The 17,353-nt window shown below is 54.6% G+C and overlaps 7 protein-coding genes across 7 annotated transcripts; 1 reads left to right on the forward strand and 6 right to left on the reverse strand.

The window, feature by feature from the left end:
• Positions 1–26: 26 nt before the first annotated feature.
• OT_ostta16g01590 (ResB-like domain) lies at positions 27–1,694 on the reverse strand (the record flags this gene model as incomplete). Its single annotated transcript, XM_022985546.1, has 1 exon — positions 27–1,694. One exon carries the CDS (start codon positions 1,692–1,694, stop codon positions 27–29), a length of 1,668 nt encoding a protein of 555 aa, XP_022840344.1.
• Positions 1,695–1,828: 134 nt separating this feature from the next.
• On the reverse strand, positions 1,829–2,719 carry OT_ostta16g01595 (unnamed product; the record flags this gene model as incomplete). Its single annotated transcript, XM_003083564.2, has 1 exon — positions 1,829–2,719. The coding sequence occupies one exon, from the start codon at positions 2,717–2,719 to the stop codon at positions 1,829–1,831; it is 891 nt and encodes a 296-aa protein (XP_003083612.2).
• Positions 2,720–2,729: 10 nt separating this feature from the next.
• Positions 2,730–3,515, reverse strand: OT_ostta16g01597 (unnamed product; the record flags this gene model as incomplete). The annotated part of the gene is made up of 1 exon (XM_003083565.1): positions 2,730–3,515. One exon carries the CDS (start codon positions 3,513–3,515, stop codon positions 2,730–2,732), a length of 786 nt encoding a protein of 261 aa, XP_003083613.1.
• Positions 3,516–3,744: 229 nt separating this feature from the next.
• Positions 3,745–5,082, forward strand: OT_ostta16g01600 (Glycosyl transferase, family 25; the record flags this gene model as incomplete). Its single annotated transcript, XM_003083566.1, has 1 exon — positions 3,745–5,082. The coding sequence occupies one exon, from the start codon at positions 3,745–3,747 to the stop codon at positions 5,080–5,082; it is 1,338 nt and encodes a 445-aa protein (XP_003083614.1).
• A 26-nt stretch (positions 5,083–5,108) lies between these two features.
• Positions 5,109–5,663, reverse strand: OT_ostta16g01610 (Mitochondrial import protein TIM15; the record flags this gene model as incomplete). Its single annotated transcript, XM_003083567.1, has 1 exon — positions 5,109–5,663. The coding sequence occupies one exon, from the start codon at positions 5,661–5,663 to the stop codon at positions 5,109–5,111; it is 555 nt and encodes a 184-aa protein (XP_003083615.1).
• A 189-nt stretch (positions 5,664–5,852) lies between these two features.
• OT_ostta16g01620 (Photosystem II PsbQ, oxygen evolving complex) lies at positions 5,853–7,163 on the reverse strand (the record flags this gene model as incomplete). Its single annotated transcript, XM_022985547.1, has 4 exons — positions 5,853–6,122; positions 6,258–6,365; positions 6,587–6,709; positions 7,056–7,163. 4 exons carry the CDS (start codon positions 7,161–7,163, stop codon positions 5,853–5,855), a joined length of 609 nt encoding a protein of 202 aa, XP_022840345.1.
• Positions 7,164–7,394: 231 nt separating this feature from the next.
• On the reverse strand, positions 7,395–17,016 carry OT_ostta16g01630 (unnamed product; the record flags this gene model as incomplete). The annotated part of the gene is made up of 5 exons (XM_022985548.1): positions 7,395–10,952; positions 11,003–11,125; positions 11,191–11,281; positions 11,342–11,637; positions 11,713–17,016. The coding sequence occupies 5 exons, from the start codon at positions 17,014–17,016 to the stop codon at positions 7,395–7,397; spliced, it is 9,372 nt and encodes a 3,123-aa protein (XP_022840346.1).
• Positions 17,017–17,353: the final 337 nt, after the last annotated feature.

The raw sequence follows: 17,353 nt of genomic DNA on the forward strand, positions 1-17,353 counted from the left end.
AAAGAATTATAAATACAATGGCGCAACTAATCGACATACTCCGGAACGGAATTTAAAATATCGTCGAGTTCGGTTCTGAACTCTTCCTTGGCTCTGTTCGACTTCCCACCGACAACGATGGCACTCTCCTCCTGAATCGCCCAAACCTGCGAGTGAGACAGCAGGGAGAGGAAGGAAGTCACCATGAGGCCCGCAAACCCGGCGTACACAAGTGGCACTCCAGGGTCAGTCTTCAGCTCCAACCCAGTGCTTCCCTTCAAGTCTCCGAGCACCAATTTTAATCCATCAACTTCTATGGGCTTCTTACTCTCCGGGCGGCGAACGCCCACAAACGCCCCCTTGCTATCATAAATTGCCACGCTTTGAAAATCGCGAGCGACGAGTGAAATACCCTGACGTTGATCTCCGTCGAAGTCTACTGGTAAGAACGTACCCCAAATGCGACCTTGGAAACCTCCTTTACCCTCCAATGACGCCATGGGGAGTACATACGTGTTTCCCGCTCCAGAGCCACCTTCTTCGTTCGCCTTTTGCACCGTCACTTGCATGGACGATAGCGCCCAATCGGTCTGATACATCGTCACTCCTCCGATTCTTAACGGAACGTTGACCGAAATTGTCTTCCTGGACATCTCCTTGCCCTTCGGATCCACCACACTCAGGTCGGAATAAAACTGCGACACTTGCCCATTCGGTAAATAGTCAATTGTAAAGTCGTTCACCTGCACGCTCGATTTCGCGACACCAGGCATGGAAGATAACAGTGAGCCTCGCGTCAAGCCTGACCCTATTTCGAACGATGACCCATCCGGGACCATCATGGATCCACTGAGTCCGCCGAGACCGCTGTATGCGGCGCCACCCAAGGTGAAGAGCAACGCCGCGTGTACCCCGATGGGCGCGAGTCGCCCAATCAATCCCTTGAACGCGTACATTTTCTCCCCCTTGACGAAAACTTGGTACCCACGCGCGGCTAGTAACTCGCTAAAATCGCTCAATCTAGCCCTGGGCACGGACTCTGACTCGTCCATGGCAAGCAGCGTCGCCCGTCGATCCAAGAATTTCCACTTCGCCGCAAGTTTCCACACCGGCCACTGCCTCGTCACCGTACACGCCGTCAAGGACGCCCCCAGGAGCGCCAAGAGCGATACAAAGTACCACGTGGTGTATATGTGATCGAGTCCGAGATCCAGAATCAACGGAAAATCGATGAAACCAAACGTCGGATTCTCCGTTGGATAGTTTTCCGCGTACCACGCGTACGACTTGTTCTGTTCAATAACCGTCCCTAGCGCCGAGAAACCGGCGATGACGATCAACTCCCCGATTGCCAGCGGTAATGACGAGAGCGATTTCATCGTCTTCCTCCCCATGCTCGGAAGCTCGCGCTCGAGCAACCACTTGGTGAAGTCCGCATCCGCCGCCGCCTTTGCTCCGCCACCGCCTTCACTCGACCCCCCGCCCACGCTCGGCGCCTCTCTCGCGTCGCGCTCCGTCGTCGAGCCCTTCCTCGCTCGCGTCGTCGTCGTTCGCGACGTCTTGAGCCCTCGATCGAGTCTCACCGAGGACGCGCGACGTCGACGAAGCGTCGGAACGAACGCCGAGCTCGACGTCGACGTCGCATCGACGTGAGCGCAACGCGAGCGCGCGAGGGCGTCGCGCGCGGCGATGGGAGACGCGATGACGACGCGCATGACGTTCGTGTGCTCGGAGTCCGGGCGCGGACGAGAGAGACGCGCGAGCGTGTGGGGACGGGGAGGCGGGAGTGGACGTCCACTTCCGCCTCCCAACCCTAGGCGCGCGCGCGAAACGCCGCGCAGGCGCTGGTTTACAGCGAGTCGTAGTCTACATCACCAAGAATTTCGTCTTCAGCGTCGAGCGACCAACCGTGCGCGAGATCTTTGAAGAGATAAAAACTCGATGGGGTTCCGGAGGCCCAGGGAGCGGCTCGTTGAGGCCAGTCTTGGGATTCTCGTCTGACGCGCTCGAGCTCTTTCTCGTTTCTGGTTGGAGTGAAGTGGAATCCAATGAAGGTCGAGCAGTCGCGGCATGAAACAGCGCGCCAAGCGTATCCTTGGAACCACGTGTAGTCCGGGTGGTACGAACCAGCGGAATGAATTACCCTGACATCGTTCTGCTTACCCGCGACGACAACCCATCGCTCAAAACCGCCTCCCGGCGCCACCATGATACGAGATGCGCAGACAACCGGGAACAGCTCGTGCCCACGTTCCCAAGTCCACGCGTTAGACATGAATCGCACCATTCTTGCTTCAGCTACGCAGCTGACGGCACTGCAGTGGTGCTGCAGTGGTGCGAAAACTTGCATAGATTGCGGTTGCATCCTCTCGAAAATCAGCTGCAAGCGCAAGAGAACGTCATCCGTAGAGAGTACAAGGTGTCGGAAGTCGTTTTCAATTGCCATCGGCATGACATGCAAAATCCAGTACGAAAATCCACTCGGATGCTGCGCGAACGGTGGGAGCGTCTCTTCTATTTTTTCCCAGTCTAAGTCCCACGCGTTCAAAGCTGACTCATGCGTCCCCGGAGGGGGCACTTGTCTCTCACGTGTACACCGCAAATTTTCCAGAATCTTGGACATCAGTTTTCGCGCCTCCGCCATCCGACCTCCCTGCGCCGTGTGGACTCCGAGCTGATACACACTCGGCGGCTCGGCGTTTAAGTCTCTGTCCTGGTGAGCGAAATCTTTATAGTACATAATTTGACCGCTACTCGTGCGTACAACTCTGATTAGGCGGTAACGCTGGTAATTCCACCCAAACCACGCTCAAAGCGCGAAACTCTATCAGCGAAGGATCCTGCTTCGCGATGAGTACGTCTAAATCTTCAATATTGCCTCGCACCAACGTACGTTGTCCCATCTGGTTCCGTTTTATCCACTGGCAGAGCGTCCCGACACCACTCCTCCGACGCGTGCTCGAAGAGTCCAGGGCGTAAAAGATGCACAATCCAGAGTCAAATTCTTCTCCTCCCACTCGTACTTTTCCATCGCGAAAGCACTCGCTCGGATTTTCGCCCGGGCGCCATCCCTCTAAACCAAAGCCGCCGTCGGGTCCGAGCGCGTACGCCAAGAGCGTCACCCTCGATTGTTCACCGAGCACCGCCGAGATGTACGTGAAAACCCCAGGATTCAACGCCTGACTCGCCGCCTCGAGCGATCGTCCGTGCGTGAACTCCCACACGTCCAGATGCGGGGCGTAGAAGCGTTCGCCCGGGACTAATCCACCCAGGCCGCTTCGTCCATCCACGAGCGCCACCTCCGGCGCGCTCCCGTCCGCCCACGGTATCCCACCGCCCCTGCGAGCTCTGTCGTACGCCCGCGCGCGCCGACGCAGCCCCGCGGCCGTCGCTTCGTACGTCGCACGCGCGCGCGCGCACGTCGTCGCGTCCCGCTCGACGCCCGCTCGACGCCGGCGCGCGTCCGCGTCGTCGTCCGCGTCGTCGTCGTCCGCGTCGTCGTCCGCGTCCGTCGAGCGGGCGCGCGGTCGACGCATGGGCGCGGGGCGAGGCGCGACATCGCGCGCGGTGTCGTCGAGCGCACCGCGCGGACGATCGACGCGCGATGACGGACACCGCGGCGCGCGACGGGACGACCGCGAACTCGATCGGGGCGAACGAGGGATGGGATCGTCGCGCGGGCGACCGGGGGGGGGCGCGGGGCGCGCGCGCGTCCGAGCGACGACGTCGACGGTGGAACGATGGGTGTGGCGTGTGGTGTTCGCCATGGTGTTGGTGAATGGATGCGTCGGTACGGCGACGACGGCGACGCGGGGTGGGATCAGGGCGTATTACATCAACGCCAGAGGCGCCGCCGAGCGCAGATTAGCGATGGAGGATGGGTTTCGGGCGATCGGGACGACGCTCGAGCGCGTGGCGGCGACGGATGCCACGCGCGCGAGCGAGCTCGTCAGAAGGTTCGAGACGAGGACGTGCAAGCGCAAGGGGTGGGCGACGAGCGGGGACGATGGCGTGGAGAAGTTTAGTGGGACGTACCTTGAGCGATTGGGGAGGACTTTGTCGCACTTATCGGCGATCTACGAGGCGGCAGACGCCGGGGCGGAGACTGCGCTGGTGTTGGAGGACGACGCGTCGCCCGAGCTGATGGCGACGTGGATGAGCGGTCTGGAGGAGTACGTCTCAAGATTACCGGAGGATTGGACGTTGGTTCAACTCTCGGCGCTGGGAGAATCTTCAGCGATTATGAAACTCTTCTACGACTGGCAAAGAGAGCGCAAGACTGCGCCTGGACGGTACCTTTCATCGCTGCCGAAAGGCATGAGACGTTTACACGGCACCCAGGCGTATCTGATAAGTAAGCGAGGAATGGATAGATTAGTGAAGGCGTATCGAGCGCCCGTTACGAAGGAGGTGGACGTGTGCTCGCTGACGTGCGTTGAATTTGATGAGTGCGTGCTAGCCGACGGCGTCAAACTGGACAACGGCTTTCGGGTCGCGACGCCACCGCTCTTCATCCCTCACGGTCGTGACAAGGGACAGAAACAGGGCAACACGTTCCACGAAGTGCGAGATATGATGTACAGCTGGGCCGCCACGCTGTCTTTGACGAAAGGAATGTCGGCAAACATGTTCATGGATGGTAAGTTGATTCGAGCGGTGTTGCGCGAAGGCGTGAAAGTTCCGGATAAATTGACTCCGAACTCGTTCCACGAGCATTTTAACTACCACTGTAAGCTTAATCACGGTGGTGGTGCGAGATGCGCGATCAAGAGGAGCTACTTGAAGAATCAAAAACCACCACCGACTTTCCACGCCAAGGAGGAGGATTCAGACGTGGAAGCGGGGGAAACAGCTAGCAGCGGGGTCGAGTCGTCGCTCGGTAGCGTCGCAATCCCTCGCCAAAGTTTATCACTGGACGGTTCTTCATCTCGTCGAACTGCCTTGTTGTCTCCGGCGTTGTTATCGGTGTACATCTTCGCCGCCGTCGCGCTCGGCATGCTCGTCGCAACCAACAGCGCGCGCGTCAAAAACGCGTCTCTAGAGGAGCTTCGGTCCATCCGATCGACAACGATCGACGCGCAAACTGAAGAGTACTATTCTTAATTACTACTTTCGAGCGCCTGTACTAATCAATCGCTATCCGTTTGTGGTCGCATCCGCATTGCGTTCTTCACCACGTTTTTCAGCTCGTCGTAGTCCCCAGTGAAGTCGAAAATCAACCCCAGATTATCGACAATTTGATGCCACACCTCGCACTCACCGCACTGTACCCACATTGTTCCTCGCTCTAGCACGTCCGGATTGATCATCCGCATCGTCCGCCCCTCGCACTTGTTACACGTGAACGTCATCTGTACCCTTCGACGCGTGCGCGGCAGCTGCACGCTCGCTCGCGTGGTCTCCTCGTCGTCCGAATCATCCGCGTCTTCACTAGTGCTCGACGAACCGTCACCGAGAACGTTTGCCAGGGCGATCACCCCGAATCGCGCGCTCGCGCGGACAGAGCGAGCGCGAGAGAGGGTTTCATTCGGTAAAGTACCGCGTTCAGAGACAAAGCTTCGCCTCGACGCGTTCGAGCGCGGACGTGAGAGCGTACATTGTCGAGAAGAGGACGTGTGCGCGTACACGGAGACGCGCGCGCGATCGCGCGCGGTTGGCACGAAGCTTAGGGCGACGGCGGACATGATGTGAGGTCCGTACGTGCGCGCTTCCAGGCGTTTCCAAAAAGCCGCAAGACGCGCGGACGTCGTGCTTGACCCGTGTTCTCATCGCATGTGAATTACATAACTCCTATACATTCCGAACATCGTAATCGTTGCTAGCAATCATGGTGACTAGGTCCGGTTCGCGGCGTCTGCGCTGAGCGCTGTGCCTTACGCGAGGGAGCTGATGAGCGTGTTGGCGGTCGATTGGACCTCCGCGAGAAGCGCCGTGGCGGCGGCTTGGTCCTTTTGGCGGATGGAGAAGTCGAGGTTCTCGAGCTTCTTGTAGAACGCCTTGGCCTCGGCAGCATTAGCACCCTTCTCGTTGACAAGGTTGTTGATGTCGAAGCGAAGGGTGCCGACTTGGCGGCGGAGTTCGTTCGCCGCTTGGGTCCAGTACTTCTTTTCGACGTACGTGCCAACGTCACCGTTGATGCGGGCCTGTTCAATCATGCACACAGCGTCATTGTCATCGTCGTCAGTCATTCGTGCCCTCGATCGCCACGTGATACGCCGCTAAATTCTCTCAAACATGACGCGCGTGTCTTCATCGCTCAGCGCACGCGAAATACGCACCACCGACTCTCGCGCGCGCGCCGCGGTCTCCGTCGAGCCGAGCTTTTGGAAGGAGAATCGCGAGTTACCCTCGGCGTTCGGCTTGTTGCTCAAGTCCAAGTCACGAGCCTGCGACAGAACACGACAATAGTTCAGGTCAGTCAACCTTCTTCTGGTCTCCACACCTTCGCGAGATATCCCTTAATGTCCAAGATAGAAATCACAGTCTAGTCTCTCCCACAGTATGACTTCCCAACCGCACTGATCGAAAATACCACAAGATCTCGATTCGCGTGGATACGGTTGGATTCAACCTCTTCCTTCGCAGAGTCATGACTCAGAAAACGTACCTCGTAGATGAGCTGCAACCCGTTTTGTTGCTCGGCGCGCTTGTCCGTGAGCTCGATGGCCGTGTTCGCGAACGCCGGACCGGTGGAGAGCACGACCGCGGTGGCGGCGGCGAGGGAGAGCGCCTGTTGAGTGATAAATCACCGCACAGACGCACGACTCGCGACCGAGCGAGCGCGTAGACGACTTGCGGCGCGAGCGAGGCACGATGGAAGATCGGGGTTCGACCTCTGTGATATCGCCCTCGCGCGCGCCTCGTCGTCGTCCGCGCGTGCGCTCGGTCGACGAGCGTGCGTTCGTGGTGAAACGGATCCGTCAGTAAAAATTCTCTCGATTGGTGATCGCGAGAGCGTTCGATCGCGCGTACGCGTGCGAACGTCCGCGCGCGAGGGCGCACGCCGCGTATCACGGAGCTCGATCGCGATGATGATTCTTTCTCGCAAGGAGAAAACGCGCGCTCGCACGACGTACCTTGTTCGCGCTCGCCTTGACGACGGTGGAGACCTTGGAGGTCTTCACGACAGCCTTTTGAGCGATGGCCTTACCGGCGAAAGTGGACGTGGACGCGGCGACGGACATATGTAGAGTCTTGCGGAGCGAGAAGTGAAGGGAGGCGTGGGTCGGGGGTCACTCTTTTTGTTTCCTACGACGAGACTCATTTTTGAGTCATGACTCGTGTCATGGACGTTCTCCTCAAGAAAATTGTTGCCAGGCAAGAAAGTGAGTCATCACGAGAGAATGCCGACGCGACGTTGCGCTCGAGGAATCAACGCTCGATGCTATTGCGTTGATTTCATCTACTCTAAAATTCTAACTCGTGTTCGTGTCATTTTTCTCGCAAGCGGACGAATCTGATGTCCTCAGAGCGGGTGACTCCAGAGCACGCCCGCGTGCGCCAACAGCGACGAGGTGGCGTTCGTCCATCGGAATGAGTCGATCCTGCCGGTGCGCGCTTCGAAGTTTCCATTTATTCCGTAGATCTCTCAGTTGAGAGCTCAATTCTATGTGCTCGGCTCTGATGTCGACGGTGGAGTCTCCCCTTATCTTGGCAAGTAAGTCGTCATCCGCAAATGGCAGACGTTGACCTGCCATACTCTTAAGACGCATTTGCTCGCTTTCCTTCGTCAACTGCTCGGCGTGAGATATTTTTTCTTCTCGAGATGCTTCGAACGCGTCGACGACGGTGTTTTCGAACTCCAAGTCCCGTATCGCACGCCTGATCATACCCACTTCGCCCTCTTCGAGCCACTGCTCCCTGAGCACACGGACAAAGCTGAGCCACACCCAACCGTGTGAAACTAGCAAAAAAACGGTTATGATCGTTCCAAAGCGCGAATTACTCGCGTCACGTTCATAAATCAAACCACTTGTAAACGTCGCCATGGTGGCGAGCAAGCCGAAGGTTTCAACTTTCCTGTGCCTGTCGCTGGAGTGCGGGCGGACCACGATGTGGAGCAAGAAGAAACATTGCAACAGACAATTCGCAGCGTATCCGCCAAGGACCGGACTTCTCCGGGATATGATGACAGCGGTGATTAAAATCAATTTGCGAGAGAATATCACCCACTCCCACCACCAAGCGTCCTTGACGTTGAGGCCTTTGTAGAGAACTCCGAGCCGATACGCGACCGTTGCTGAGTTGTGTTCCGTGGCAATATCTTCTCGACGTGCCAGTAGCAGTAAAAAGTACGGAATACCGACAAGATAGACGATAAAGAGAATTGAGACTAACACGGCGTACAGAGTGTACATCGTTCCTGCGCATTTCAGCGAGTAATCAGAAACAAAGTGTCGATCACTATCGCCAACGCTCCCGGTGCACTGCGTGAACTCAATCAGGTACTGAACGACAGTAGGATAGAGCCACCAAAGGCCGACAACGAGCCAAGAGATCACAGTGTCATAGGCAGTGACTTGATGCGATTGTTCGAGGCCTTCTTCGCTGTCTTTGTTCGCTGTGTTGACCTGTCGCTCTCCTCTTTCATGATTGGTTTCAAAGAGCTTCGAGAGAGCCTCCTTTGTCGCCGCAGTTCTCGCCTTTGCGACCTCTTCTCGCAGCTGTTCAACGTATTTCATCATGGTGAATCCAAAAAGTAAGATTAGCAGCATTCCGAAGGGCAAGGTCTCGTGGAACATGAAATTCACGTAGAAATTCCAGTTGAGCGCACACTTCTGCGGAGCCGAGCGAATATCAGGCAAAGAGAGTTTCTCGGCTATCAGGAGGAACAAGTTCGTAGCGCTCGGCCACTTTAGATCTAATTGTTTAGCCAACGCATTCATTTGAAGGTATGTTAGGAACGATTTGATGAGATTGACCGCCTCAGAACCCCGCCATTGGTTTATTCTGCGAATAGTCCATACCACGCCCAGAATCCAGACGAGATGCATGATGACAATCGGAAGATTCATCACATGACGTGTGCACTTGAAGCATTTTGGTGGATAGGTATCTTGGATCGTACCGTACGAGTATCCCTTCCCGCATGCCGCGCACGTATGGCCGGTGTAGCCACCTTCCAGGCACCCACTGCTCATTCCGCCCAAGCACGCCAGTTTGTACGGACAGGCTCGGAACTTGAGCGTTGTTCGATCATACCTGCTAAAACCAGGAAGCGCTTCGAGACTCTCAACACCGGTACCGTTACATTTGGCACCCTCCGGGCACGCTGCGCATGCAAAATTTTGAAATGGCACTTCTCGGTAGTAACTCTTAAATGGCACTTTCGTCTGAGAGATGCAGTGACACGCAGTCTTATTTGTGTGACCCAATTCGCCAGAAAGCCTGATCCCAGATATCGATCGATAAGGCAATCTCAATTGTCCGTCAGAACGCGATGTGTCCATGAACGCCGGGCAACGTGTGCAAGCGGCGTTGCCATGAGTACCTTTGTAGAAACCGTTCTTGCATGGTACACAGACTCCATATGGATTCAGGCTGCTTATCCATTCCATCGAGCCGGGAGTGGCGCCCTTGTACAGTGATATATTCTTTTCCACGTACAGCGATTCGACGTCCTCGATGTGCCCGGTATCACCAGTGATGTCAGCAGTAAAGCCAGGTAAGCACTCACACGCACCGTTGCGCAGGCTACTGTTGGGCCTGATGGTTGAGCAATTCATGATCTGAATCGTACTCGCCGGGACGACGCTTATGTTGAGCGTCAAAGACGAAAAGTTAAGTTGGTATTCGATCTCACGCTCGCCAGCGATTCTGAGGGAATCAAAAGTTGCCATTCCGTCAACCAAATCCTTTGTTCCGCCACTAGCTACTTGCGCCGAAACAGGGAGAACACTCACCGCGACTTGTGCGGTCACGTTAACGCAAATATTCCCGACTGAGTCAACTACAGCAACGACTGGTGCTGGTATCAGCGCAAAGTCATTGTCACTTATGAACGGAGGTGCGGTGACCACACTCAAACCAGTCGGCGCGCCTGGGACAACTGTGAACTCTAACATATCAACTTCAAGCGTTGGATAAATCGCATTTGGACAACGCGTGATGTCGCATATAGATGCGACTTTGAGCCGATATACTCCTGCTAGCGCGTTCTCGATCTGAAGACCGACGTTATAGTGCGTATCTGGTCCAACACCGCTGTAGTACATCTCCCGACAGTACGCTGGTGCAGGATTTTCGTACTCTATCGAATATTCGAAAAGCCCGCTAAGGGGATTGACGCGCACCACAGTTTGTGGATTTTCGTCTTCTGTATCTTCGCACCAACCCACTTGGCCATTCTCCGCTAGAAGAGAACCATCCCAATCAGCACGTAAGATTGGCACTACACCCGCTTGAGTAAGTTGTCCGCTCGCGGGTGTGAAAGAGTCAAGTTCGATTGTGATATTCCTCGCCTCCTGGTCCCAAATTGAACCGACGTGGTTTCCTCCAGAATCGGTCATTCTTGTCAAAAAGTGCCTCAAGTTCAGAGTTGGTGCCGCCGTGTATTTCGTCGGGTCACGACACAGCCCATTCGAGACGCGCATGAAGCTGTTTGCCGTGCAGACGTCCAGGCTTGCTGGATACCCCACAGTGAACTGTAAGGTCTTAGAGACGGACGCCAAACCAGATCCTTGTGCTGAAAACGTCAACGAGTAGGTACCCGTACAAGGGCGATAAAATACTATGTCTGTGAACATCGCCGCCCCGGCGACCACTGTTCGCGGAGTGTACGACAAATTTGTTGGGAAGTTGCACGCACCCAAAGCTATGGGGATAGCCTCGACGGAAATTTCATGGTTGACGTTCACGACGTTCGAGCCTGCGTCAACGATTCGAAGCTCCATGATGCTCAGTTTCACTTCCTTCGCAGTTGAGTATACTGTTTGCAACGCGACCGTTTCGCCTGTGATGGCTGAGGTGTGCTCCTTAAATTAATTGTTAGTTGAATTATTTTGATGCCGTAAAATAAACGTACCGGTGAAACCGATAAGCCTGTCGCGGGCCCGAGACCTATTGAAAATTTAAAAGTCGTCGACGCAACTGGAGTCCCGGCATTCGTGCACGCATCGCAACGGAACGAAATTTCATATTCTCCAGCCTGCAAGTTAATTAAATGTGAGTTGGACTGGTTGGACGAAAATATTCTGTGGACGCGAATCGTACCTCCGGCATGCCGATGTCGAGCTCACTGAATAGTACACTACCAGCTCCCGCCGCCAGCGTTGCATCTGCCCCGCTCAACGCGAAGTTATGCCTGTACCGAGAAATAATTAATTAATTACCGAGCCAAAGTTAATTTTGTCACTGAACGTACCTTGGACCGGTCACATACGCAGAGATATCGTATTCATTCGTGTTTGACGAGCCGAGCAAATTGCCGGCAAAATCTGCGATCGCAATTTCGAATGGATCGAGCACGGTCGAAGTCCTTGCCTCGTATGTACGAATTGGATTATTTGCAACTATTAACCTGGCTGGATCTCCAAGCACAACGTTCACGGTATAAGTCGCCACCACCTCGCTTTGTAGCAAGAACTCGATCTGGTGCGATCCCACGACCGGCGCGAGCAACTCGATGTTGCTAAACTCCACAACACCTGGAGTTCCACTCTGCATTTAAACAAAGTCAATTAATTATTTTGGGAAATTAAATAATTCCGCGCACGCAGGTTTGAAGAAACGTACCATTGATGCACACGTCTCAGAGTTAGCGCACGCCATCGCGTAAGTCGTGCCCCCGATCACTGGATTGATTCCCTGTGGATAGTCGCTCAATGCGGCGGTTTTGCAACGAACAAATATTATTGATCCTGTGCTCGCGGTGTAAAGAAAATTATCGCCTCCGTCATAAAGACGCCCTGTCAAAGAGTTTGTAGCGTTCACGATAGAAGTCCGAACCCCAGATTTATACGAGCCACTAGCTTGAGTTCGCTCGAGCACGAACTTCGCCGCTGAACCGAGTTGTACGGAAAAGTGGTACTTCACCCCCAGGAGCCCAGGCGAGTGAATGGAGACGGCATACATCCCAGTGCGTGGGTAGGGGATGATTAAATCATCAAAAGAACCTCTTCCCGAGTTTACGAGGACACTGAGAGCCCCCAGTGATATACACTGCACTTTATCGAGCGCTGGAGTCGACGATGCCGACGCTAGATCGCTGTTACCTGCACACTCACACGAAACTCCCACTTCAATCCACCTGCAAACGGTGACGTTCTCTGGGCTCAGCTGCACTGACCTGTCTGGGCACGTTTCACAGCTCTTCGTGTGCAAATCCCCGACGAAATTAAATGCACCGTCGAGGACGTCTACGATGATTGGGTGCATCTGCACTTTGAGAGCGGAACGATATCGATGACAGGTGCAGTTCACAGTTGTCTGGCACTCACCATCGACTAAATCGCAGTACGGCAGCAACCCAAGCTGCACAGAAGTACCTGGAGTGATATTTAAATCAACACTCGCAGAATTCAAATTGGGATCAGACGACGTAAATATCAATGTGTATGTCCCAGTCTGCGGTTTAACTAAGTGTAACCCAGAAAATGTTGCATTTCCACCACTTGAAGTGGTCTCCTTGAGCGAGCCAGTCCTTGGATACGTCAATGTGTCTGAATACACAGTGAGCACTGCGGCTTTAGCGATAGCGGTCTCGTTCGTACCAAGTATGTACGGATAAACGGCACGGCTCGTATCATTCATAGTTGCCGTCAGTGTGACTCCACTAGGAGAGGTTCCCGTCGGCAACTCATTACCAGCACCATCCACAGGAACTATCACGAAGTCACTGAGTGGTACCGTGTGCCCTGCGGAATATGCCGTCGCTTCTGATGCCTGGATACTGTCGGTAAACGATGAACTGAACTCGAAAGTTTTGGGACTGATGACTTTGAACCCACTCACGGCGCCCACAACGACGGTTACAGTGACAGTTGCGCGCTGCAGCTTTCCTTCGCGCTGCTCTCCGCTCACATGTGCACTGGTCTCAGATACTATCAAGGTATGCGAGCCTACCTTGGGCGATTCCGCGACTAAACCCGTGACAGAGACTTGACCGTTCCCGTTCGTGAATAGCACGGTCGATCCAGAAAGCGCAAGAGTTTCGGAGCTGACCTGAATCGTTCGGTTTGGCGCCACAGTGTCACCTGTCGAGTGCTTATCGAATGTTCCCAGAGAGGTACCGCTCTTATCCAGAATTGACAGCGAAAATGAATCCAGTGAAACAGCTGGTCCGGCCGTAACCGTTGATAATGTTGACAGAGACGGTGATAGCTCGTACCCGGCGTCCCCATCGAGTACACTAACAACTTGTAACACGGAGGGCAAATCCGGTGAGGAGAAAGTAAGACCAAAATCTCCTACAGCGGGGCCCAGAACCTTGAGATCTGAGAATCGCCACACCCCAGTATCATCCCTCTCCACTTGGAGATTACCAGCCAAGTTGATTCCGGCTGAAGCTGTCACGGTCACGCTGCGTGAACTTGTTTCAGCTGTGCCGACGAAGTTATTACCACTGTCATACGCGCCGATGATGATTTCACCAATCGGTTGCTCTGGAGCTTCGGCGTAAATCGTCCGCTTGCTGTACGTGTTATTCACCCGGAGATAGGACGGTTTACCAAGATCGATTCGGATGATTGCGTGAGTCGAGTATGAAACTCCCTCGACCACTGCGCTGAGCTGCAAAATATACTTTGATGCTTCTCCAAAATCTCCTCTTGTCGCCTCACCGTAGGTGATGTCATCCGCAGAACCTACGGCTCTCGAACCGGATGGTGCCGCAGCGATAAGTGATAGGTCAGAAAATAATGCACGACCATCGCTCGTTGTTCTGTTTAACGTCCCGATGAGCTGAGCGCCAGTGGTTCGTGCTACATAAATACCACTGGAATCAACTGTGCTTGTAACGAGAGAAGCTGTCACCACAACATCGTTCTTTGAGAGTGATTGCAACGCACTTCCCCCTGAGTCGACAAGATCAACGATCAAATACCCTATAGATGTGTTTTGAGTTGCGGGCAGCGCGATCACATCTGCTGGAAACAGCCCGGGGTCGGAGATCATGAAACGTGTAAGTGCTCTCCCTGGTGTCACAGACAAGCCAGCACTCGGACCTGGTTGTACGGAAAAAAGTGCCTCTGCTTGTACGCTCAAGCTCATCACACATGATCCATCGCTCTTAGTACAATCAGCTGCAGTGAATATGATCTTGTACTCTCCTGCAGCGGGTGCCGCAGTCAGAGCGGGTACAAACGAGGCGACGCCCTCAGTCGTCGTGGCCGATGACGTATCGTCGCTTATCGCGACATTAGAAGGCCCAGATATCACAGCTGAGATGTTGAAACCTTTAGTTCCTCCTTCGCCTCGATCGTACGCTATTAGAGTTTCGTTCACATCCACGAGGCCAACCTGAAAGGTTCCCACAGAAAAACCGGAGGCTGCAGTAATCGCACGCTCCACCTTCGGTCCGTCCAAGAGTTTAACACCCACAGGCAGCCCATGAAGCCTGAGTTTTCCTTTTGAATCACCGAAGTCAACACCGTTGAGTGATACTTCAACCTCCACCTCGGCTGGCTGGCCACTTGGAAGCCATGGCAGAGGACTTCCAACTGGATTTGAGCAGCGCCCACTGACCACTTTACACACCTTGCACTTGATCTCTATCGCACTAACGAATATGGCGTTTGTCACGCTCGTGTCGTCGCCATGGAATCTACATTTCAAGTCCGGAGAGTTTATGAATGGACCTCCGGCGATTCTGAGATCAACAGGAAGATTGTCGGCATCTTCTCCAGTGTACAATACGCTAGCCTCCTCAGTGCCTATATTTGTGGCGACGATAACAGCCGGATCGTGATATCGCAAATACAGGTGGGCAGAATTCCATAAAGACTTTTGCCACACACCGTTCGGGTCGCTTGAATCGCTTGGGAAACCATCGAATGACACTTGAACCTCGCTGTAACCAATGTTTGTTGAGCTCGAGTTTGCAGCTGACGGAGTAATGCATGAGATCTCAAACGGCGAAATGTACGTCCCTGGCGACCATGAAGTATTCGCAAATCCGTCATTCGCATCGTTCGTATGTCCAAATCTGCAAGCAATCGAATGACTAAGGCCAGCTCCGAGCGAAGGCGAATGGAAACCACTTCCAATTATCTTGACCGTTGTACCCGACGTCAGAGAACTCACATGCGTTGGTTCAACTCTGGAGATCACAGACGTTGAATATTTTGCATATTTCGTCGTCGCTCCAGAGCTAACAGCGAATATTCTATGTTCTCCTGGCACTGGAGTGATGCCTCCTATCGGGAAATTTTCCTTAAACGTTCCCACCCTCTTGAAGCAACCGGTAACGCAATCGCTCGAAGTATCGACCCCACCTATTTCAATCTTTACGATTCGACTTGTACTATTATCCCCGGAGCCGACCGTCCAGTACATGTAATCCTTCTCTCCGGAATTCGTACTCGGAACGACGATCGCGCTCAAAGCGTCGCGCTCACCGAGCTCGCCGTCAAGCACGAGGACCGCGAGAGGTCCATCGCCTTCAGAGAAACTCATGTGAAACATGAAGATGCAAGCCGCGCGTTTGTTACATTGAGCGCAGTTACTGTCTCTCCCAGAGGTTCCCACGTATCCAAACTCACCGTGACTCGTTATCGCCGTGAAAGTTGAGAATCGTCCCTGTCTTGTATCTCTTTGTCCTTCGCATGCCTCGGGCACTGCTATGGTTGTATTAACCACGTACATTTCCTCACCATCCCCGTCACGAACGTTTGGATTCGCGTTGACCTTGTACAAAGCCGGATAAAATGTTCTATCTGTGTAATCGAGCAATGCAGAACCAGCGAATATGACGTAATTATTTACTCCAGATGCGGAGTAGTTTGTGCTCGTCTCGATGCGCAAGGCGTCAGGAGCGTTTGCACATTCAGGACACCTTGACTTCATCAGTCCTGGTGATAAGGGGGTATATTGTTGTGTCTGCATGTTTTTATTGACGTGGCCAATGATGCCTTTTGAGACACCGTCCTCGTGTGTCGCCTTGTACACCATCATCCCGTTGGAGTTGCTAACTCCAACTGCGTCCAAAATGAAATTGGAGAGCTCGAACTTTGATGGTGTTCCGCTTGAGGAGCTGCCTAGCACGCAGTTCGCCCATGCAGATGGATCAGACGTACACGCTGTACCAACGTACTGATAAAGTGCAAATTTATACTTGTTCTCTTCGTTCGGCTTCCACATATTCACGGGCACAATGACTGACGTCAGGGACATATCGAAAGGATCAAGGATCAGCGACAGCTCTGCATGCACACCGTACCATCCGCGCGACTTCGCGGGATCCACGCGCCCATACGCTCTCGGATGCTTTGCCGTGCACGAAATCGACGTCTCCACGCCGCAGTAACCCGTATCGGGCGCAATGGCTGGCGGCGTTGCTCCTGTCAACTCTCGCCTCGGTCCGTTTGCTCCCCAACCGCGCGATGTGATCCCACCCGATGTGAAGCTTTCGGGGTACCGTGCATCCACCTCGACCACTCGAACCCCGCCAGAATCATGTGCGTACACGTACGCGACCCCCTTGACGCCGTCGAGCACCACGCTGCTGACGTGTGCCTCGCTGAACGTTGTCCCGTTTGTGTCGTGCTCGTATGCCGCCGTCCCATCTCCCCGAACCTCCCGCACCACGCTAATCGCCGGGACGTCGCACTTTAATCCCGTCCAAGCCTCGACGCACTCGCACGTTCCGTCAATCCGACACACGCCCCGAGACTTGGCGGCGCCGCACGCTTCTGGACACGCCGCGTACGTCGCGCCTCGTCCCGGAACCGCAGCCATAGACGCGACAACGAGCAAGAGGACGACCGGGAGCGGTCGATAAAGTCTGGAAGGCTTTCCCACGCGACTTCGCGCCGCTCTCGAGCCCGAGCACGACCTCGACGCCGGTTGAAATCCGCGCTCACGTCCGCGGCTTTCGACCATCGTCCTCGGACCCACGGCGCTCGCTCGAGGAAATCCCGCTCGCGAGCGTTCGTGTTGGGCGTTCACGCGATGACGATCTCGCTCAGAGCATGTAAAGGGCGGTATCGACCCTTCACTTCGTCGCGCGAACGCGCTCGTGCGCGAGCGCGTCGGCGTTCGGAGACGATGACGACGCCGAGACCCGGGCTCAACCGTCGCTCAACGGGCCACTCCGAGTTCACGAGTGTTCACTCAGAGAATTGGGTTCGCGAGAGCCACGGGCGGACGGACGGACGAACGGACGAATCGGGCGATCGAGAAGGAGATCCAAGGCGGAACGGAGGATGCGTGATACAGT

Source organism: Ostreococcus tauri, assembly GCF_000214015.3.
Source record: "Ostreococcus tauri WGS project CAID00000000 data, contig chromosome 16, whole genome shotgun sequence".
Lineage (NCBI taxonomy): Eukaryota > Viridiplantae > Chlorophyta > Mamiellophyceae > Mamiellales > Bathycoccaceae > Ostreococcus > Ostreococcus tauri.